This window comes from Ovis aries, chromosome 3, assembly GCF_016772045.2.
Source record: "Ovis aries strain OAR_USU_Benz2616 breed Rambouillet chromosome 3, ARS-UI_Ramb_v3.0, whole genome shotgun sequence".
In the NCBI taxonomy this organism is placed as follows: Eukaryota; Metazoa; Chordata; class Mammalia; order Artiodactyla; family Bovidae; genus Ovis; species Ovis aries.
Window position 1 is genome coordinate 35813916 of NC_056056.1, and position 23358 is coordinate 35837273.

The following is a 23358-nucleotide window of genomic DNA, read 5'->3' on the forward strand; positions in this document are numbered from 1 at the left end:
AGTCTTCTTACCATATGTGACTCCTTTAATAATCCCACTGTCCAGATGCAGCCTGTTACCTGTTTGCTTGCTGTCTTTCAGATATTGATTGATTATGTGGGTATAGGAAATTACCTATAACTTTGAAGCCTTATAGATATATAGGTGTTTTGCTGCATAAACCTCCTGTTTATTACTGTATCAGGACATAGAAATTCACCTTCAAGCCAGTGCTTTTCTTTGACTAGCCTGTGGAAGGATAGCAGTAGGAAATTTTAGGGTAGGACCAGTCTTTTTTAGCAGATTATTATTTACAAGGGCAATGAGCTGATAATATTTTCTTTAAAACCTGTTACATTTTAAATCTCAATCATAAAATCTCAATCTTTTGAAGTTGCACGTGTGAAAACTTTGAGCAGTTCATAACTAAGGAAAGTAAACATTATGTCTGCTATCTTCAGAGATTATCCGTTTTCCTCAAATGCCCCCAGTCTGAATGATGATCAGTCTGAGTGACCAGGAGTTTTTTCTGGAAGCCTTCTATACCTTTTTGTATTTTTATAAATATGCACAAGTAGGCATTTCTTTTTCACTTTATTCTTACTCCCAGTTACTCTGTTTAACAGTTTTTTTCCCCCCTCTTCCACTTTCTGTCCCCCTTGAAAATCCTGTCCCCAGGCTTTGAATTCCAAAGAACCTCATATGTGTTTAATAAGAGATATTTCAAACTGCTGGGCCCCAAAAGTAGAAACAGCTATAACAAAGGTGAGTGCATTGTATATTAGAAGTTAAGAAAAAAGATATTTGAATTGAATCGTTATGTAATATTATGTTTAGACTTTAAATATTATCTTTATTTGTGATCTTGTCTTAACTTTGTGGGATTAGGTTTTAGATATCAAGATTGTAAAACTTTATTCATTTCTGTGTTCTTAATTTGTTGAATGAATGAGTGCATAGGTGACTAGAAGTTGAAAACCTTGGATTTAATTCTTCCTCCTCTATCCCCCCATGCAGTATCACTGAGTAAATATCAGATTTGTTGATAAATTATTTTCCTCAGTTTCTGTACTTAAAAAGCAGCATAACTTTGTTGAGAGGATTGTTGTATTTCAGGGTGAAATAAAACCTGAATCCGTGATGGGGCTGGAATTAAATACCATATATAAGAGCATTCTTGTGATGCTCTATTTTGAATATAGTGTGGCATCTACATGTAGACTTGTGTTTGGCAGTCTGATGACCAAGATATGCTATGATGACATCCATATGGTTTCGCTTCTGGCTGAGTTTCAGAGATGACACCTTTCTCTTGGCTGTCTGAGCATTTCTGGCAAAGATCAATTATTGAAGGTAGTAGTAAAATGGACAGCTTCACTGTTGAAACGTTTTTAAGTCATTGTGTCATTAGGTAATAGGTAGATTTTTGTTTTTCTTGATTCTTTCCCTTACCTGGTATTGAAAGCTTTAAAACCATGAATGTTCAGATTGTACTTAAATGCCCATATTCAATTAAAATGTATCTTTAATTCATAGCGTATGAGTTAGTTGTATTAAACTTTTCAGTAGAAAAACCTTTTAAAATCTGTCGGTTTTCTCACTGGGGATAAATCTTACAAGGACTAAAGACATAATTTCCTTTGTCACATGCCTCCTGTTCCTGTGCAACAGGTGAGGACACCAGTGATGAATTCCGAAGCAAAAGTTCTGGTGCCCGGGATACCTGGTCATCACGCAGCTGTCAGGCCTGCTCCTCCACAGACCAAGGAAGTAGAGAGCAAGAGAAAATTGGGGGAAAAGGAGGTAATGCAATCCTTCTGACCATTTTTGAGTTTGAAATTTAAGATGACTTGGGAGAATCTAACGGAATATATTGGATGGAGCCAAAGCCGAAGACTTCAGAAAATGGAGAGGACAAAACTCTGTTAACTAAAGAGGGTGCTCTTCTGGCCGTTTGTTCATTTTTAGCTGCGTAAGGTAATTGCAGTTTAAACCAGGACTTGCTGTGATGATTTTCATTGGGTTTCGCATGTTGCTGAGTTCCAGTGATGCCTTTTCTCTTGGCTGTCTGAGCATTCCTGGTTGGTTTAGTGCTAGTTAGTATTTAAAGGTGATCATCGTTATAATCTTTTAAAGCAGTTACACATTTCTTTTTTTTTTTTTTTTGCAACTTTTAAAACCCTATTATGGTTTACTGTTCTTGTCAATGAAAAGTCCTCTTTTTTGTCTTCCGTTCACTTGTCACTCTTACCTAAATAATCTAAAATTTTAACTGTTTTATCGTTAGAGAAAGAATGTTATGTTTCTTTACCTGATTTTAAATGTCTTGCTTTATTCATAAAAATTATTCCTCAATAACATGGTATCTGTATGTAAAAATAATGGCCAACTCTCTCTGGCTTGGCCTGGATCCAACCCTTTAATTGCATCCTACCTTTTAAAAATTGTTTTTCATAAAACATATCCCAGACAGGAGGCTTTACCAAAGCATATTTGTTTGTTTTGGTAATAACAGAACATTTGTATTTTGATTCATTTACCAAGAGGCTGGCAGTACATAGTGGTTAGATTTGCTCTCAGAAGGGATTGGTTAAGTACAAGTGAGTTTGGTTAAGTACAGGTAGCAAATAAAAAGAAAAATAGGAAGACATCTTATAAATTTTGGGGGGAACCTGTCTTTGTGCTCTTTTGATAATATTTGTTAGCAAGAGACTTGAGGTTGATGGCAAGAGAAAGTTATAGAAGGGGGAAGCTTTTATGGAAAATTATAAAAGGGGAAAATTATAGGTTTTTTCTTAGGCTGTAGTAATCAGATGCCAGACCCTTATCTTTTTTGAATCTTATAGAGGGATTTTTATGAATTACATTCTCAAATTGTGATTTTTCAGGTTTTTTCTTTCCCCCCTAAAATTTGTGAATTTGGACTATAGATATTGCACTTGTGTGCAACATTGGCTTTATGGTGATGAGATTCTGTTGGAGTAAGAAAGAGCATGTTTGTGTTTTTCAGTGTTGAGTTGTGAATCAGTTAGAGCTTTTTGTCTCTTGAGACAGAAACACAGAGTAATTTGACCAAACTGGTTTAAGTCTTGTCTGCTGCTGCTGCTAAGTCGCTTCAGTCGTGTCCGACTCTGTGTGACCCCATAGACGGCAGCCCAGCAGGCTCCCCCGTCCCTGGGGTTCTCCAGGCAAGAACACTGGAGTGGGTTGCCATTTCCTTCTCCAATGCATGAAAGTGAAAAGTGAAAGTGAAGTTGCTCAGTCATGTCCAACTCTGCAGACCCCATGGACTGCAGCCCACCAGGCTCCTCCACCCATGGGATTTTCCCGACAAGAGTACTGGAGTGGGGTGGCAAGGTCTTGTCTGGTGGAACATTAACTGGTCATTTGTGTTCTGTAGGTTAGCATTGAAGAACGCCTGGGAGCCCTGGATATAGCTACAAAAAAAGAAAAGGACGACCTTCCACAGACAAATAGTTTTCCAGTTCTCCTCACACAGGGCTTAGAAAGTAATGATTTTGAAATTCTAAATGTAAGTATTACAGCAGTTTTTAAAGGAAATAAGATGGTTAATTTTTTTTAGGAGGCAATTGACAGCACATTTACAGAGTGAATAGTCATGTACTGTCTTGAATTTAATGTTTTGTGCGTTTAGTCAAATGTCTATCTCTTGGTGGCACTATACAGACAGTCACCAACCTACAAAGGGATTGAACTGAGTTATTTTGAACCTGGAATGCATTTTCTCATAGAAATATTGTTGTGACTTGTTACTGGGTTCTTAGGCTTTAGTTCACAAAAGCCTTTATAAACGTTGTGTAGCTGAATTATAATACTCAGCATTCTAGATCACAATTTATATTTTTTTCTGTAGGAAAATGCGTTCCTGAGTTTTTACTCTGGATTCCAGAAACTTATTTCCCCCTGGCCGTGAGAGGGGGCGGTGAGGTGGAACCTTGGCAATGGATAGGAGGTTTGAGGGAAAAATTCAAGAGGGTTGGGGGTATATAAAAGGGAGGCATTTGCTATTTTTGTGTTTGTAAGTTGGTGACTGCTTGTATGTTGCTTAATTCAGTCCTCTTAAATTCCAGAATTTGAAAGTGGTCTGTAGAGAAAATTTAAGTGTAAAAAAAATGGCCTTAAGCACTACCGGACTAGATTAAAGCAGGTTCACATTTGCTAAGTGCATTTGTTATTAGGGACTCTTAGTGCCACTTAGTATAGATGTGACTTGAATAGGCAACCCATGAATAATGTTTCTCTGCTTTATGTTTTGATAAATGGGAATGTCCTATGTTTAAGGTGATTTTGTAAAATGAGGGGGGAAACCAGACATATATGAAAACCTAAAATTACTTTCAAAACACTTTGTGAGTGTATGTATCTCGGGAGGTCGATTTTAGTCTAACATGGTATAGAAACCTTGGTGAGGATTTGGTGAAAAATAAGCTACAGAAAACAATTGACAGTGTTTTAAAAAATATAACTTATTTGCCATCATAGCTTACTTAATTGTGCTTTGAAAATTCCTTAGTAGTACAAGTGAATCAGTTATCTTTTTTTTTTAAAGAAACATCTCATAATAGTACAGTGGGCCACAGTGAACCCATCACTCAGTTTCAAAAATTATCAACACTAACCAACCTGTCTGTTCTTGTTTTATCTGTTTGCCACACCCCTCCCCAGGTTATAGTGAATCAAATTTCAGACCTATTATTTATTTCAACCACAAATATATCCCTGTTCAACTCTGACATTAGCAATTCTTTTTAAAAACATAACCACAATCTGTTATCACACCTAAAAAAGGAAATGGTGATTTCTTAAAATTATCAAGTATCCAGTTAATATTTACCTCTGGCTGATTGTCTTGTAAACTTTTATTTTTTCTCTTTCTTTAAAACCATGTTCCAACAGAATCCACACTTAGGGAAATACTGGTCCCTTGGAGTTAATAAAAAATTAAAGCTTCTTTCTTGAAATGGCACTGTTAAGATAATGAAAAGGCAAGCCATAGGTTGGCAAAAAAACCACAACTTATATATCAAATAACTTATATCCAGAATTTATAGGACTCTTTTAACTCATTTGTGAGACTCAACTCAAGTAAAAACCAACTGATAAAGGTGTGAACAGATACTTCACAGATATTGCAATGGCCAGTGAGTGCATATAAAGGTGTTAAACATCATTAATCATCATAAATGCAAATTAAAGCCACAATGAGATGACAACTGCATGCCCATTATAGCTTTATTAAAATGTAGAAAACAGTACCATCTGTTGGGGAGGATGCAGAGTAACTGAAACTCTCAGCAGTTTGGCAGTTTCTTAGGGACACATCTGCCACAGGAATGTGCCATTCCGTCCTTAGGCATTTACTACAAGAACCAGTGTTCATCCAGAGACTTGTACAGGAGTGGTCAGGGCAACCTTATTTCTACTAGCCCCAAGCTGGAAAGAACCCTTGACATGGGAAGGGATAAACAAATCATTATCTAGCAGAGTAAAGAGTGTGTACTCCTTCATCAACAACGTGGATGAATATCATACTTAAAAGAAGCCAGGCAAAAAAGTACATACAACTTGCTCTCATTTATATAGAAATTCTAGGAAATGCAAACCAAATATATAGTTCAGTAGTTGCCTGAGGGAGGTGGGTTGAAGGGAAAGAGTCCAAGGAGTAAATGTCCTGATAACTTGCCGACTGTACTTGTCTGATAGCCATAAGAAATAGTGCATTCTTCATTTAATCCCTACCTCTATTTGCTAAAATTCAGTTGGTTCTTCTGTGTGTGGTTTTTAAAATCATTTTTACTGACTATTTCCTGTAGTGTCCTTAGTTTCTGAGTATGCTTATTTATATTTTCTTTCCCCCCTCACAGAAAGTACTTCAAACTAGGAATTTAAACTTAATAAAGAGAACTGTATTAAGGATGCCCCTGCATGCTGTTATTCCGTTGTTGCAAGAGGTAACTGAGTACACTTTTCATTCTAAGGTTGCAGTATGTAACGAGCAGGGTACTTAAGAGTGCGAGATAGACGACCACTAGGTCTCCTCAGCCGAAAGTTCCCCAACCTTGATTTTTTCCTATGTATTTTAAAACTTGAGATATAATTTACATACCTTTAAAGTGTCCAGTGTTGCACAGTATATTATCGACTGTACAACTGCCACACCAGAAAGACAGCCTGTACCCATTAGTCACGCCCCATTTGTCCTTACTCCCCGGTTTCTGGCAGCCACTGATCTATTTTCTGTCTTTGTGTCTATTTTGGGCATTCATTCATAAATCCTAGCCTAGATTTTTTATCAGATAATTACTGTTATTTTAGGAATGTATTCCTAGATGGTGTTAAGTTGGTCAAACATTTAGGAGTTAGGAAACAAGAATAATTATTTCCTAATACAGCTATGCTTTTCTTTTGGTTCTATGGATGTGTTTTCGTGTGAATTGATTCAGATTGGCTGGCTCTGAAGTACTGTGACTAATACTGTTTTTCTTTTCCTCAGCTTACAAAGAGATTACAAGGACATCCTAATAGGTAAGACGTTTAGGCAATCTAAATTGCTTTTTTCTCCTTTCTTTTAGAAAACAACTTTACTACCAGGTCATTTACTGGATTAATATTTAATAATTTAGGCCTAATTATGATGTGTAAAACTGGCCATTTGTAGAACTTGCTCAATCTCTGGTAGTTGCTAAAAGACACTATGAGGAAGATTGTATATAACTAAATCTTATGAGTCATCTTTTGTTAATTTGATGACTAAGTATTTAGATAGGATGTTGATGGCCTCCTTCAGGTGTGCCAGTGGTAAAGAACCCGCCTGCCAGCGCAGGTAGATATAAGAGATACAGGTTCAATCCCTGGGTCCGGAAGATCCGCTGGAGGAGGGTGTGGCAACCCACTCCAGTGTTCTTGCCTGGAGAATCTCATGGACAAAGGAGCCTGGCGGGCTACAGTCCATAGGGTCTCAAAGAGTCAGACATGACTGAAACAGCTTAGCACGCACACAGGGGGTGTTGTTTTCTCAAAGATCTTAAGCTTGTACTATGGCATCAGTGTCTATAATGGATTTTTCTTTTCTAAGTTGTTTTTACTGATAGACTCCATTAGACTTTGGAGCTCACAGAGGAAAGTTGAAGAGTTCATTAATTAGGGCCTGACTTAACGTTTTTGGCCTATGTTTGTCTTAATGCTGGTTTGGAAATCTTTTGCTGTTTGTACCTTATGATGAAGAGATGGGCTCAGATACATGAGCATAAAATGCAGTGTCAACTGAGCCCAATTTACTGCCTTGGTATCAGCTAATTATGAAGTAAAACGTTCGTTTTATATCTGGAATTGAATTATTTTTAGAGGAAGGGGTTTTTGTCCTGTTACCTAGTCCATCTTACTACCCTCTCCCTTTCCCAAGAGATTCCTATATTACACAGACCTCAAATAGACCCAGTGAAAGAATGAAAGGACTGTCGTATTCAGTAGTGGTTTATTACTGGAGTCATTTTCTAGATCTTTATAACTCTGTTGTATTTACTTTGGGATTTGTGAATATTAGTTGATTTGTTGTGTTTGTTTTTTTTTCAGTGCTATTTTAATGGTTCAGTGGCTTAAATGTGTGTTAACGGTCCATGCATCCTACTTATCCACAGTAAGTCTGTTCACCTGGAGTTGTTGAATAGTTTGGATTTGATAAGGATTATAAACCTGTGGCTTAACAAAAACCATCTACCCTTTAACTGTCAGCCGCTTCTTTTAAAGGTTTTGTTTTTTCCCCAGGTGCAATATCATATTGTCATTGTTGTTACCTTTGATAAACCAGTCTTTTGTTGACCTACATTTTAGAAGTAATATATATTCTGTAGAGAAGCTTGGAAAATGCAGAAAGGAGAAAAGTTACATAGGAGCCTTCAGATGTTTTTCTATATACACAACCTGTTTCGCAGAATTATGTGTACATTATATGTATCTCTCTGCCTCCTGCTAAAAAGCTTAGTAACTTTAAAAAGTTTATATCCCCCATGTTAACATGTCTGTTGTACATTGCCTCAGGAGGCTAAATGGGTGGTTTGTGATAAAAATGATATAAATATTTAATACCTGATGTTTCGCTGGGGCTACTGTCAACTCCTTATTACCTATACAGATGTAAGGGAAGGAGTGTAAAATCTTAAAGCAGCACCAGAAAAAAAAACAGTTCTATATCTCATAATAGAAGTTGTGTTATTACCACATCATTAATTCAGTTACATTAAACTAGAAATAAAATCATGCAGTTGGCCTTTTCATCCTTTTATTTGATTATCTAGCATCTTTCAGTAGGTTTTCTTGAAAGATTTTAATGGAGAGTTGAAAATTCTTAATTGCTCTTTAAACTATAGTTTTTCCTTTCTAAGCACAGTTTCACTTGATTCTTGCCTGATCACTGTCCCTTGTTCTCAGGCTCCTTTTCCTTCAGTAGTTTGAGATAGGAAAGACTACTGGATAACCTGTTTTGAGTTTGGCAGTTCATTCTCTGTATGTCTCTGGTGATCTCTGTCACGGGGTGAAAATGGGGGAAGAGACAGGAAACAGAATGCATATTGGTTTTCCTAGCTTACAGAAGCCTTGGGAGATTGGGGGGTGGTGGTTGAGTGGCATGGTGATGGGAATGGAGAGATCACCACAAGCATAGTACAGCACTTACTTTGTGACCTTGTTGAATTGCTTAGAGGTGAAAAGAGCCTTAGGAGGACTTGAAGTGAATCCCTTTTGGATTCAACCCTTAAGTTACAACTACTGGAATGGTAGTTGTATAACGTAGATCAGGGCAAAATAGACTATGGAAGTACAGTATAGGGTAGACTCTGCAGCCCAAAACGGTTCTCTTCCTCAGAGAACAGTGCTTTTCTTCCACCTTCCCTTAATTTCTTCCTTATCAGGTATCTTTAAGCACTTTCTCTTAAGTCAGAGACTGCTAGGCATGGGGGCTTTAGTAATGTACACACACTCATTTCTATTGTTTAAAATTTAACATTGGAATGAAATACTCTTTTTAGTGTCGGATAGGAGGGCAAGTAAAGGCTAGTTAAAGGACAAAGAGTGGGGTCCCTATTTCTACAGCTCTGGAGGGATGAATAAAAAAATTTCCTGCTTTAATTTCTGAAGCATAAGTCAGAGGATTCATTAACAGGAAGTACGTTTGAAATACTCTAAGGTCAGCTTTGTGGTCTGTCACTCTGTCCTGTGGGTCTCTGGAAGCTCTGAAAAGCTTCCTGTAGCTACTGGGTCCTGATGGTAGAGGTTGATCCTGTGATATCATCAGAGAGGAAGTTTCAGAGTGAAGTCCTTTTTAAGAAATACGTGGTTGAGGGTACTTTTTATTTAGTGTCTGCTTTATATTGATGTTTTCAAAAATAATATGATCAACACAAAGAGGTCCCACCGTGCAGTTTGTCTTGCCTTGCAGTTTCTCCTGACCTTCTATCATTCTTTTTAAAAAACGTATTATTTGTTTTTGCTGTTAGTACAGTAAAGGCCTCTGAAAGTTTGAGATTTTGCCTAGGCTACGTGATAGGCTGCCACTGCCGTTAGAAGTGCAAGCATTTGCTCGGGGCTGAATAGGCAGGCATATGTGGGCATGACTTCTGTATTTGTTATCTATGTTTTGTTATGATAGTGTCAAAGTATCATTTTTATTGTCATCTTTTTGTAGTTGCCTGACTTGGTACCCCAGCTGGGGACACTGTACCAGTTAATGGAAAGCAGAGTAAAAACTTTCCAGAAGCTCTCCCACCTTCATGGAAAGCTCATCCTTCTAATCACACAAGTGAGTAGATCAGATTGTTTTGTGCTAAACATTTGAATGTGAGAGTAATGGAGAGAGGAATAAGGATTGTTTGCCTGACTGTTGAAAGTGCCCTATTTCAGTTAAAACAAAAACTGGTAGATGAAGATCTAATTTTTAACTAGGCAGTGTTACGTACTTGATAGTACCTGTGTCAACTTTAACTCGTCACCATCAATGTTTCAGTTGTTAATACAGTTAGAATGGTTGTGGTGCTGTGAACAAGAGTCGCAGGGTATTGCTACAGCTTTTGGTCACAGAAGGAAATCTTACCTTAGAAGTATTTTCAGCTTACACAAAGCAATTCTTTCTTGTATTCGACGCACTTGCCTTTTGCCTGGTGTTTGAACTACATCATGTTAAGGTCGCCCGTTACAGTGGCTGAGGGTGGGCTCACTGTTGGGGAGGTTGGGTGATGCTTGAGATAAGTTTACGCTCCACTTCACAATAGCGCCGGATTATCTTTCAGGTCACAGCGTCTGAGAAGACAAAGGAAACGACTTGTCCTGCTCAGAAGGCAAAGTTGGTGTATGAAGAAGGTAAAGACTTAGGGTATATGCTGAACAGTTCATTTTCACATTGACTCAACTCAGTGATTTGTGAGTAAGATCGTGCTTTGGCACACCTTCCCCGATAAAATGGACAAGCCCTTGGCGAAACCAGCAAAAATGTGATCAAACGAAAGAGAGGGCACAAATATAGTGACAAAAAAAGAGCATTAGGTATGGAAGAGATTTAAATAGAAGGGCACCATGAACAGCCATGCAGATACAGAAAACCTGGATGGTATAGGTAATTTCTTGGGAAGCTTCAATGACCAAAATTGACTTGGAAAGAGAAACCTTGAAGTAATAGTTTTGAATTTACTTAGTCAAAATCTTGCCTCACACGGTACCAGACACAGGTTTTATAAATGAATTTTATTAGTCTTTTAAGGAACAAGTCATTTTGGTCATATATGAATAATTCAGGCATTTTATGAATCAGAACCAGAAAAATGTAGTCAAAATAGCATTTTAGGCCATCCTCAAATATCCTAAGTAGCAGATTAATTATAGAAGTAAAGTCATGTTTCGTTGCCAAGTAGAATGTATTATAACATGAATAGCGTCAAGAAACCTTATCACTGTAGTTATTACCACATTAACAGATTACCATGAGCACTATATATTAAGCAACCTAGGATTTTAAGTAAGGGAGTTTCCTTAATAAATCTACATCAGACATAAAGTTTAGAAGCATTCCCATAAAGTCATTAACAAGACAATAGTGTATTTTCACTACTTTTTGATATCCTGCCTTGTACTTTATGAAAGAAATGAATTCTAGAACATTGGACCTTGCAGTTGTTTTTCTTCTCCACATAGAAAATACAGCAGAATCTGCAGTTGCACTGTTATTAAGATATGCAAATAGGCAAGCTTACTAGATACCAAGATCTAGCAAAAAAGGAATTGGTAGCATTGTGATGTCCCAGTAATGTATGTCCATAATGTCCCGTTCGGGAAATGTATTAGGAAAAAAGATCCCTTTCACAGCAGCATACAAAACTATCTAGAAATACCTCTAAAAAATGAAGCAAAACCTTTCTAGAGAAAGCTATAAAACATAACTGAAGAACATAAAAACATACCTGAATTAATTACACTTTTTGTGATCCCACCCTTCCTCCCCGCTTTTGTTGAGATACAGTTGGCCTAACATTGTGCTCCTTTTAGAAGTACGACGTAATCCTTAGATGGAGGACAGCTAAATAACATTTCTAAAAGTAAATTCAGGAGTCTGATTCCATTTATTAGTTTTCAGTGCTATGCCCTTTGCTTTGATCACAAAATCAAAACTAGGTTTCCCTCTTCTTACAGAATCTTCTGAAGAGGAATCTGATGATGAAATAGCAGATAAGGATTCTGATGTGAGTAATTTGTTTCCTGGTACATAAATATGCCCTATATCCTTGTACTTTGTAAGAACGAGGCCTTCAATCATGCTTTCTTTGCTTACTGTTTCCACCAGGATAATTGGGATGAAGATGAGGAAGAGAAAGCAAGTGAAAAAGATGAGGATGTTGATGAAGAGAATGAAGAGGAAGAAGGGGATGATGAAGACAAAGATGAAGAAAATGGTGAGGACAGAGATGCGGCAAGTGAGAAGGGATTAAATGGAGATTCTGACTTAGATCCTGAGAATGAAAGTGAAGAAGAATGAACAGAAAAGAGCAGGCCAAACGGACTGTGTAAACTGGCTCACCTTCCCACTGCTGCCGAGTTCTCCTGGGGAGGGTTGTCTCTGACAGACGCCAAGGACCGCTGCACATTTCCAAATTCCTAGTGGTGGTTCCTATGCCACTTTGCTGTCCTGAGCACCCCAGACCTAACTGTGTAAATAAGAGAGTTTCATTCAAATGTTAATAAACTTTACACAGTAAATAGACACATTTTCTGCAATGTACTGACATGAGTGTCCAATATATGGTATATTTTTATAATATAATACCCTAGTATGATTGGATATGCCAAGAATTGACATAAATGAAAAGACATTTCCCACGTAGGGGTTCAAGAACTGGACTTTAATGAAGGAGTCAGCTCCTATCTCAGGTTGGTATCTTTCATCACATCCTGATACAAAGCAGCACTAGAGAAACAATTTTAATTTGGTACATTTTCATAAAACATGAAGGGATAAACTAAAAACTGGAGTAAAAATGATTGTGATTAGAAAAGTAATAATAAAACCACCAGTTTTCCTAGCTTCTCAACTGTGGTAATCTGATTTGAATCAGATTGAATATATGGAGTGCTTCCCCAAAACAACCACTTATTTTTCAAGCTGTCATGTGAAATATTTTTTTAAAATACACAGAAATCATGATGATTAAAAAGTAAAGAATTAGCCATATTAAGGATTTTTCTTGACTGCAGGTTGCCTGTAAAGAATCATCAGTGTATAGATTTAGAAGTGCTCATTATCTGCAACTTTTTAAAAGATTCAGTTTCAGCTGCTTTTGAAGAGGTTTTCATTTTTATTTAAACTACTAATGGATCAAAGAACAGTTGTTTATTTTTTTCTCTTTGGTTTTAGATATTAATGATGACCTTGTTGGAATTTTTTTCCAAAGAAAATATTTTTATAATCCGTAATTTAATGTGTTCCTTTTCATCACCCACTCTTGGCAGTGTTAGGGTATGTTTACCTGAAAATAAATCTGACTCAAGATTTTTTATGTATGTATAAAGAAGTATTTTGTGTGCTATAAAAGCCTTTTCAAATTATCAGTAACTTTTTTTTTTTTTTTTTTTTTGAAGAATGAGCCAGTATTTGCTCAGTGCTCTGTAGGGAACATGCAGATGGAAGCTCAACTCTAAGAAAGGGCTGGGGAGATGGGTTTATTTTTCCCACCTGTGAATATGTAAAACATAAAACCATTATCTCTGAGGGATCTCTCACTTCGATGGCAGATTTCCGTGCTCAACTAGTGGAGCTGGAGCTATACAAGCATCTTGGGAAAGTTAGAGTCAGCTACTGGTGTAATGTATAGTTATATTTGTCTATAAATGGAGCTGTTTATGGCAATTTAATACCATTCTCTTTGTAAAGTGAATAAATATTCATCTTTACCCAGTGCTTGTCTTGTGGTATATGTAGGGGAACACAGCTACAGGTTTGGGCTTGTGGTGTGAAGGTTTTTTAAAAAAGGGTCTTGTTCCACTAGCATTAATAGGCACATGCTTTCAAGGCTTTTTGGATAATCTAGAATTTGTATCAAAGTGAAGAACCTAAGAACTTTCAGAAGCCAGCGGTGGCTCCTTGATCCAGTCCCACCTGGCCGGGCCGTGCTCCTGCAGACCAAGGCTGCTGTGATGGTCAAGGGCGCATGTGGTCATGCGTCAGGCCCTGCTCAGTGGTCTGAGTCAGATTTCCTCTCTGCCCGACCACCTAGAGGACTGTGGTGGATGCTCACTATTTCTTGTTTTAGGCAAATCCAGAGTTAAGTCCCAAACTTAGGAAGACTGTTTCCTAGTTTCAGAGTATTCTGCTCCTAATCCAGTCAAGAGTTTGAGGATGTGGTTGTGTCTTTTTTTTTTTGAGAGTAATTTTTCTTAGCTTTTTTATTTTGAAAAATTAACCCTCTACCCTTGATCAAATCAAGGATCACATACTGTATTTGGTTGTCATTGCTTTGTTAATCCAGAATATTCTCCCTTGTGTATTTCATGATTTTGATATTTAAGTAAACCCACATAATTTAAGCTGTGTTATAGAATGTCCTACATGTCCTTATAAAATGCCCTTATGTAGATTCTTGTTCAAATGTTTTCTGTGTGAAAACTAAATAGGTGACAATATTTGAGATTAATTTGTAAAAATAAATTCTGGGTATGGATGAATGCATTTGATGAAAGTAGATGTGAGGCTCTAGGTTTGGGATTTTTGAAGCCTTATGAGGGTCAGAAATGGGATCTATGTAGTGAGATCATTTTGGGCACATTGATATATATATGTATATATTTTATATATGCACACATGAAGAAGTCGCTCAGTCGTGTCTGACTCTTTGTGACCCCTTTGACAGTAGTAGCCTACCAGGCTTCTCCATCCATGGGATTTTCCAGGCAAGAGTACTGGAGTGGGCTGCCATTTCCTTCTCCAGGGGATCTTCCCAACCTAGAGATCGAACCTGTGTCTCTTGCATTGCAGACAGACGCTTTACTGTCTGAGCCACCAGGGAAGCCTGGCTGTTATGATTTTTGTGGAAGTGAATTCTCAGCAGTGTCCATTTAATCACATAACATACCGATCGCCTACTCTCTCAGGGATTATTTAGTTGCTTGTTTATTGTCATTCAGTTACATGATACAGAGCTGACATTCTATCAGGAAAGTACAGGGACTTTCCTGGTGGTTCAGTGGTTAAGAATCCACCTGCCAATGCAGGGGACATGGGTTCAATCACTGCTTCTGGGAGAGTCCACGTGTCAAGGGGCAACTAGACCCATGGGCCACAACTACTGAATCCTACATGCTCTAGAACCCTGTGCTCTGTCACAAGGGAAGCCACGACGATGAGAAGCCCGTGCGCTGCAGCTAGAGGGTAGCCCTTGCTTGCTGAAACTAGAGAAAGCCCATGAGCAGCAGCAAAACGCAGCCAGAAATAAAAAATTTTTTAAAGCAGTAGAAAGTATACAATGTGTAAGGTATGAAGAGGAAGTAATTCTGTTCAGTATGTTGAAGATATGGTGACTGGGGAAAAGTGAAAGTGAAGTCTCTCAGTCGTATCTGACTCTTTGTGACCCCATGGACTGTGGAACCCCATGCTCATTCCATGAAATTTTCCAGATAAGAGTAGAGTGAGTTGCCATTTCCTTCTCCAGGGGATCTTCCCAACCCAGGGGTTGAACCTGGGTTTCCCGCATTGCAGGATGACGCTTTACTGTCTGAGGCACCAGGGAAAGGAGTAAGGACATGAGTTGGTATGGGGGAATACAGTTGCATAATTAAAATACATGATCAGTATAGGGCTTATTGCGAAGATGAGATTTGAACACAGACTAGGAGGAGGTGAGGAAGTTAGCTAAGCGGGTATCAGTGGAAGAGTGTTCAAGGCAGAGGAAATGGTAGGAGCAGAGGCGAGCACATGTCCTGATGTGTTGAAACATGAGAGGAGACCAGTGTGACTGGAAAAGAACGAGAAAGGGAGGATGTGTAAGTGAGAGGTGATGGGGACTTAGGCTAGGGTGGTAGTAACGGACTCAGTGATAATTGGTTGTTTCAGGGATTAGTTTAGAGCTAGTAGGATTTTGGTGAGGTGTGAGGAAAAGAGGAGTCAGGTATGACTTGTTATGAGGAGACCAGGATGAAGCTGTGGGTGGAACTGTCTTGGGAAGGAAGATCAGTAATTGGCTTTGGGACATGTTAAGTTACAGATACCTGTTGGGAATGTAAATCCATTCCCAGTTGATTTGGGGCGGGAAGTGGGGAGGGGGGTGAGTTTGGGTAGAGGGAGAGATTCATAAATGTCAGTAAAGCCACAGGACCAGGTGAGCTTCTCCAGGGAGTAAATGCGAAGGAAGAGACCCGAGCATCAGAGTTAGAAACCCCAAGGGACACACAGAGTGAAGGTGAGGTAGGCAGAATCGGGTTGGCTTGCTCTTCCATTTTCTTTGAATCTGAGTTCATGACATCCCCCAGCCTTAGTTTCTTTCAGCAGTAACTGATATTCCTGGTGGGTCTTGCCAGGTTTCTGTGATGCCCTTCCTATGGCTGCTTGTGATCCTTTCTTTGAAAGCAACTCGGGTGTAAAATTCGTTTTCCTCGTAATCCAGTACAGTGTTGTTCAGTGGCCCCTCAGCACCGGCCCTTGTATCCAGGTTGTACACCGGATCACAAGACAGGCAGAATGGAAGACCACAGCATTGTAAACAGGCTAGCAGGCATCATTCCAAAAGGAGCAGTGTGGAAGAAAGCATAGGCTAGGTGGCGCCCTCTCTTCTATACGGGGCGGCTGACTTGGTGTGAGAGAGTGAAATTGTACTTGTCAGCAGTATAATGAATATTCATGTGTATGTGTGGGTCATTTTAAAAGATGAAAATAGTTCTGAGAAGAACAGGGTGATTATAAATCGCACTTTATGAGGTGAGGAGTGTCAAATGAAAAATCCCAAAATTGAAAGTCATCACTTAGAAAATTGCCTGGCATATTCTTTCTAGGTAATAATGGCTCAAAGGGCGAGGAGATACTATGCTTTTTGGATGCTGAAGTTTAAAAGGGATTTCCTAATGGAAATAAATGTGAAGGAAAACATCTTGTTACAGCCTTGCCTTTGGCCTTGTATGTTTTGTTCTAGTTTGAAAGAGGGGAAGGGTTGTGGTTGCCAGGCAGTGCAGTCTCTGAGGTCAGGGACAACTGGGCAGCTGCCTCAGCGGGCCCTTTGTGGATGTGATGGTCCGAAACTGGGCCACAGCCTTACAGGTTCAGAAATTTCATTTTGTCCTCCATAGAGCTGTTGTAATTTCATACAGTCAGAACATTGGCCAGGGTTCCAAGAGAAATTGATATTTAAATGGTGTATTTATTAGTAGAAATACACTACATCTCTCCAGTGGAGCAGTGCCCGTATTGAGTGGTGACCTGCACAGAAAAGTCACGCAGTAAAAACCAGTTTTGTAATTGGAAGACTGTCTTTGCACCAGAGTGTGGAATTGGAATGGAAAAATGAGCTGGATGGTCTTAATAGCTGAGGGTAGTGGACCGTGTATCGTCTGTACTGAAAGGGTCAGAATTCTTCCCTGTGTGTTGCTCTGGTCCTTCCTGTAGTAAACAGGACTGTTACTGTGGGTAGAAGGTTGGTGTTTGTGTCTCCTCAGGCACCTACTGAGGGCTCCCTGTTAGGGTGCATTCTAGTGGTTCAGGGACCATGAGTACCACAAAACATGGTTACAACTAAGAAACAAGCTCACTGTTTTTAGTCAGTTCAGTCACTCAGTTGAGTCTGACTCTTTGTCACTTCATGACTGCAGCACGCCAGGCTTCCCTGTCCATCACCAACTCCCGGAGTTTACTCAAACTCATGTTCATTGAGTTGGTGATGCCATCCAACCATCTCATCCTCTGTCGTCCCCTTCTCCTCCTGCCTTCAGTCTTGCCCAGCATCAGTCTTTTCCAATGAGTCAGTTCTTCGCATCAGCAAACTTTGATTTTGTTAATTATTCCCAACCTGTCAAAGACTGTGCTCCCCCTCACTTTTTTTTCTTTTGTTATGGTAAAATATACATACCATGTTAACCATTTTTAAGTGTGTAGTTCTGTATCGTTAAGTACATGCTGGTTCAACTGGCAAAATCTCTTAATCGGTGATTTTTGTGGAAGGATCAAATCCAGGAAATGAAAGAGCAAACACTAATACAATCCATCAGTCTGTTGTGGAGACACTGGATTTGGGACCAGAAACTCCGACGATGAGTCCACACTGCAGCATGGTGACGATAAACCTCTCTTTTGCTTGGCCTGTGACAGGAGAGTAAGGGCAATGTGGTTTGTTGCAAGGATGCTGTGAGCACATACATTGGAGCACAGGGCCTGGCAGAGGGCTGAGTTTTGGAACAATTAATTGTTGGGCATTTTCCCTTATGGAAAAGGAGGAGGGGCACAAGTTCCAAGGGAAATCTCTTTCTATCCCTGGCATTTTAAAAAAATTCAGACAAAATAAGAACAATTCCTCTTTCCCACAGCTAAGAAAGTGAACTTAAATCTTTTAAATGTACTTTTAAAACACATAAATGCATTTCATACGTTAAAAATTCTTAAATACATTGTAAAATACAAATGGAGGTCCAGTGGTTAAGACTCCATGCTCCCCAGTGCAGAGGGCACAGGTGTGATCCCTGGTTGAGAAACTAAAATCCTGTGTGGCATACAGTGGCTTAAATAAATAAGTAAAATGCTAGGAATATTTATTTTAAAAAAGAGAAAAATAGTAAAAGGAGATAGATACAATATAACATTACAAATGATTATCTCTCTTAATGTTTTATTTTCCTTCTTTATGCTTTTTGATATGTTCCAAGGTTTACTCAATGAATGTCATTACTTTAAAACAACAGATTTAAAAAATACATTAAATGTATTTCAATACATTAAAAAGCTTAATATATTTTAATGTATTAAAAATACATTTGTATTTAAAGTATTAAAATATATTAAAATGTATTAAACATTTTTAATGTATTAAAATACATTTAATGTATTTTTACATTACATTAATGCAGGAGACTTAACGTATTTTTACATTATATCCAATGCAAGAGATGTAAGAGATATGGGCTCCATCTCTGGGTCGGGAAGATCCCCTGAAGTAGGAAATGGCAACCCGCTCCAGTGTTCTTGCCTGGAGAATCCCATGGACAGAGCCTGGCAGGCTACAGTCGAAAGGGCCGCACAGAGTTAGACAGGAAAAGCGGAGACGTTACTTTGCCGACTAAGGTCTGTCTAGTCAAGGCTATGGTTTTTCCAGTGATCATGTATGGATATGAGAGTTGGACTGTGAAGAAAGCTGAGCGCCGAATAATTGATGCTTTTGAACTGTGGTATTGGAGAAGACTCTTGAGAGTGCCTTGGACTGCAAGGAGATCCAACCAGTCCATTCTGAAGGAGATCAGCCCTGGGTGTTCTTTGGAAGGAATGAGGCTAAAGCTGAAACTCCAGTACTTTGGCCACCTCATGTGAAGAGTTGACTCATTGGAAAAGACTCTGATGCTGGGAGGGATTGGGGGCAGGAGGAGAAGGGGACGACAGAGGACGAGATGGCTGGATGGCATCACCGACTCAATGGTCGTGAGCTTGAGTGAACTCTGGGAGTTGGTGGACAGGGAGGCCTGGCGTGCTGTGATTCATGGGGTCCCAAAGAGTTGGACACGACTGAGTGACTGAACTGAACTGAAGTGACTTAGCACAGCACTTTCTCGTTAGAGGGATGTCAGTGCAGAAAACAGCCACTAGGTGTCAGCCTTGCTTTGTGCAAATTTCTTATCGCAGCCCAGGCATCTTGAGGAAAAGCTTCTCTTCCTGTGTAAACTCCCATGACGCGCATGGGGCTTGTGTTTTCTGAACCCCACCTCTGGGCTTGGCCCAGAAAGGCTCTGAGGTGCTTCCAGCTCTCTTTTCTGGTGTCCTGGTCCCCAAACAGAACCTTGAGTGTCTATAGCCCAGCAGCATGTACCATGAGAAGGACCAAAAGTGAACTAAATTCAAAGGAGATAGAATGTCTACGCTGTGGGCCAGCACCTCCAGATATATTGATTTGGGCAGCACCCATGGAGCAGGCAACTGGTCTACCTCCATCCTGGACTACCAAACACCAGTCTGACAATGGGCTTAGCTGACAGGGAAGCAGCAGCAGCTCTTAGTTTCTGAGTCCCAGAACATGAGTGAAGAAAGTTAGCCGCTCAGTTGTGTCCGACTCTTTGTGACCCCATGGATTCCTCTGTCCATAGGATTCTCAAGGCAAGAGTACTGGAGTGGGTTGCCATTTCCTTCTCCAGGGGATCTTCCCGACCCAGGGATCAAACCTGGATCTCCTGCATTGTAGGTGGGTCCTTTACCATCTGGGCCATCAGGGAAACCACCTTGAGAGGGAGCATAGGAAGCATGATGTTTCCTTGCATTTCCTTCAAAAATGAAGTAATTAGAATAAGGCAAAATCAGAGAAAAATCACAATACTGTTCATCAACTACATTCATTTCCCCAGTAGACTTTGTCCATGAAAACCAGGACTTTACACTGTCAATGACAGTGTGGAGGCAAAGTTTTTTTCCCTTAACTTCTTTTCCCACATTATGAAAATTTCAATACATGGAAGTTAAAAGAGTAGTATCATTATCTCTATGCATACTGCTTAGGTTGAACTGTTGTTAATATTTCACTTCATCTGCATTTGTGTGTGTGTTTATTTTGGCTGATCTTTTAGAAAGTGAGTTGGAGATGTCATGACACTTTACTCCTAAATACTTCAGTGTAAATTTTCTAAAAATTAGGACCTCTAAAATTATCATAATGCCATATTACACCAAAAGAATCAAAGAGTGCTTTTTAATATCATTTAGTATCTAGTTTATATTCAATTTCTCCCAATCGTTGCCCAGATATCTTTTATAGTCGGCTTTTCTCAAGCCAGGGTAGTCAAAAGCACCCATTGGATTTGGTTGTTAAGTCTTTTCTTTTTTGACCTTGCTGCTTAGCTTGTGGGAATCTTAGTTCCCTGACCAAGGATCGAGCCTGTACTCTCAACAGTGAAACTGCAGAGTCCTAACCACCAGACCATCAGTCAGGGAATCCTCTATTAAGTCTTCTTTGGTTACTTGAGACTCTAAGACTGACTCCTCCCCTTTCCCCCTTCAGTTTTTTCTGACATGACACATCACAGAGACCAGGCTTATTGTCTTGTATTAATAGAATGAGACACAGGCTAGATTTGTTTCACTATTGTGGGTTTAATTCATTTCCCTCTCCCTGTATTTTCTATAATCTGGATGTTATATCTCAGTCTTACCCAACAGAACTTTCTGTGATGATGAAAATGTTCCTTGCAACGTCCAATATGGTAGTCACTAGCCATGTGTGGTCACTGAGCACTTAAAATATAGCCAGTGTGACTGAGTAACTGGATTTTACATTTTATTTAATTTTCATTCATTAACTTGTATTTAAATAGCCACACATAGCTGGTAGCTATGGTATGGAACAGCATGGATCTTAAGGCTTGATTAGATTTAGCTTTAATAGTTTTGAAGACACCAAAGGTGTTGCTGTGTATTTTACATTGCAACTCATTGGGAGGCAAGATAGTAACACACTGTCCCACTATGAGTCAGAGTAGTTTTTTAAAAAATCTTTATCAAGGTATAATTTACAGACAATAAATGCATTTTAAGTGTATAGTAAATAGGTTTCAGCAAATGTTTACTTCTGTATAACCATGACTCGATCCAGATATAGGAAACCTCTATCACCCCAGTTGGTTCCCTTGTGCCTATTTCCAGTTGACCCAAATGTGCCCCCTCCTAACAAGTCTGGGGCAACCATTGATATGCCTTCTGACACTATGGAATAGCTAGCTATCTTTCAAAGAGCTTCATATAGATAAAATCAATAAATGTACTATTTTTCTTTTTTTTTTTTTAACTTTTTACTTTGTATTGGAGTATAGCCGATTAATAATGTTGTGATAGTTTCAGATGGAGAGCAAAGTGACCCAGCCATTGTTGTTCAGTGTGTCTGACTCTTTTCGACCCCATGGACTGCAGCACGCCAGGCCTCCCTTGTCCATCACCAACTCCCGAAGCTTACTCAAACTCATGTCCATCGAGTCAGTGATGCCATCCAACCATCTTATCCTCTGTTATCCCCTTCTCCCCCTGCCTTCACTCTTTCCCAGCGTCAGGGTCTTTTCCAGTTTTCACATCAGGTGGCCACGGTATTGGAGCTTTGGACTCTTATGGACTCAGCCATACACATGTACGTATCCATTCTCCCCCAAACTCCCCTCCCACGCAGGCTGCCACATAACATTGAGCAGATAGAGCAGCATTATTTTTTTAATTTATTTTTAATTGGAGGATAATTGCTTTACAATATTGTGTTGGTTTCTGCTGTACACTAACATCCTAAAGGAGAATAGTCCTGGGTGTTCATTGGAAGAACTGATGTTGAAGCTGAAACTCCAATACTTTGGCCACCTGATGCGAAGAGCTAATTCACTGGAAAAGACCCTGATACTGGGAAAGATTGAAGGAAGGAGGAGAAGGGGACGACAGAGGATGAGATGGTTGGATGGCATCACCGACTCAATGGACATGAGTTTGGGTAAGCTCTGGGAGTTGGTAATGGACAGGGAGGCCTGGCGTGCTGTGGTTCATGGGGTCGCCAACAGTCGGACACGACTGAGCGACTGAACGGAACTGAACTGAACATGAATCAGTCATGGGTACACATATGTCCCCTCCCTCTTGAACTTCCCACCCCATCCCATCCCTCTGGGTTGTTGCAGAGCCCCAGGATGAGCTCCCTGCGTCATACAACAAATCCCCACTGGTCATCTGTTTTACATACAGTAATGTATATGTTTCCATGCTGCTCTCTCAATTCGTCCCGTCTCTCCTCCCCCTACCGTATCCACAGTCTGTTCTCTTTGTCTTTGTCTCCTCTGCTGAGCTGCCAATGAAATATACTCAACTGAATGTTTTGAGATTCACTGATGTTGTAGCATGTATCTATGGTTTGTTCTTTTTATTGCCAAGTGGTATTTCACTGTATGGATATGCCACAATTTGTTTATCCCTTCTGTTGATGGAGATTAGCTGTATCCGACAAATTTCCATAGGCTGTGTTTTCAATCAATACAAAACATTCTCTGATTTCTCTTTTCTCTTAAGAGTTCTCCTTTTAAAAAACTACAGTTGATTTACGATATTATATGTTTCATGTGTGTAACACAGTGATTCAATATTTTTATAGACTATACTCCATTTGAAGCTATAAAATATTGGCTCAATTTGTGAGTTCTCCTTTGACTCGGGGATTATTTAGAAGGGTGATCTTTAACTTCTAAATACTTGGGGACTTTCCAAAGATCTTTTTGCTAATTTCTAAGTTAATTCTATTGTGGTAAGAGAACTTCCTCTCTGTAAATTATTTTTAAATTCTTATTAAGACTTGTTTTAGGGCCCCGTTATACGATCTATCTTGGTGAATGTTTCTTATTCACTTGAAAAGAATGTGTATCTGCTCTTGTTGGGTGGAGTGTTCTACGTTTGCGTTTGTTGTGTAGTCGCTGAGTCATGTCCGACTCTTTTGTGACCCCATGGACTGTAGCCCACCAGACTCTTCTGTCCATGGGATTCCCCAGACAAGAATATTGGAGTGGGTTGCCATTTCCTTCTCCAGGGGATCTTCCCGACCTTGAGATTAAATGTGGATTGCAGGTGGATTCTTTACCACTGAGCCACCAGGGAAGCCTGAATTGTTCTGTAAATATCAACTCAGTCAAATTGTT

The 23358-nt window shown here is 39.4% G+C and overlaps 1 protein-coding gene and 2 non-coding genes across 3 annotated transcripts in view; all 3 read left to right on the plus strand.

The window, feature by feature from the left end:
- The window catches only part of WDR43 (WD repeat domain 43), a 37649-nt gene extending 24217 nt beyond the window's left edge, over window positions 1–13432 (plus strand). Inside the window, exons 9-18 of the mRNA XM_027965888.3 lie at window positions 658–744; window positions 1651–1782; window positions 3380–3511; window positions 5865–5951; window positions 6494–6525; window positions 7573–7636; window positions 9680–9793; window positions 10281–10350; window positions 11674–11723; window positions 11825–13432. Of these exons, the coding sequence (XP_027821689.2) occupies window positions 658–744; window positions 1651–1782; window positions 3380–3511; window positions 5865–5951; window positions 6494–6525; window positions 7573–7636; window positions 9680–9793; window positions 10281–10350; window positions 11674–11723; window positions 11825–12016 (960 nt within the window). The 3' untranslated portion in view covers window positions 12017–13432. The remainder of the gene's footprint in view (window positions 1–657; window positions 745–1650; window positions 1783–3379; window positions 3512–5864; window positions 5952–6493; window positions 6526–7572; window positions 7637–9679; window positions 9794–10280; window positions 10351–11673; window positions 11724–11824) is intronic.
- On the plus strand, window positions 1230–1307 carry LOC114114236 (small nucleolar RNA SNORD53/SNORD92). The gene has a single exon (XR_003589066.1). It is a non-coding gene; the product is annotated as a small nucleolar RNA SNORD53/SNORD92 (small nucleolar RNA).
- LOC114114237 (small nucleolar RNA SNORD53/SNORD92) lies at window positions 1980–2055 on the plus strand. The gene has a single exon (XR_003589067.1). It is a non-coding gene; the product is annotated as a small nucleolar RNA SNORD53/SNORD92 (small nucleolar RNA).
- Window positions 13433–23358: the final 9926 nt, after the last annotated feature.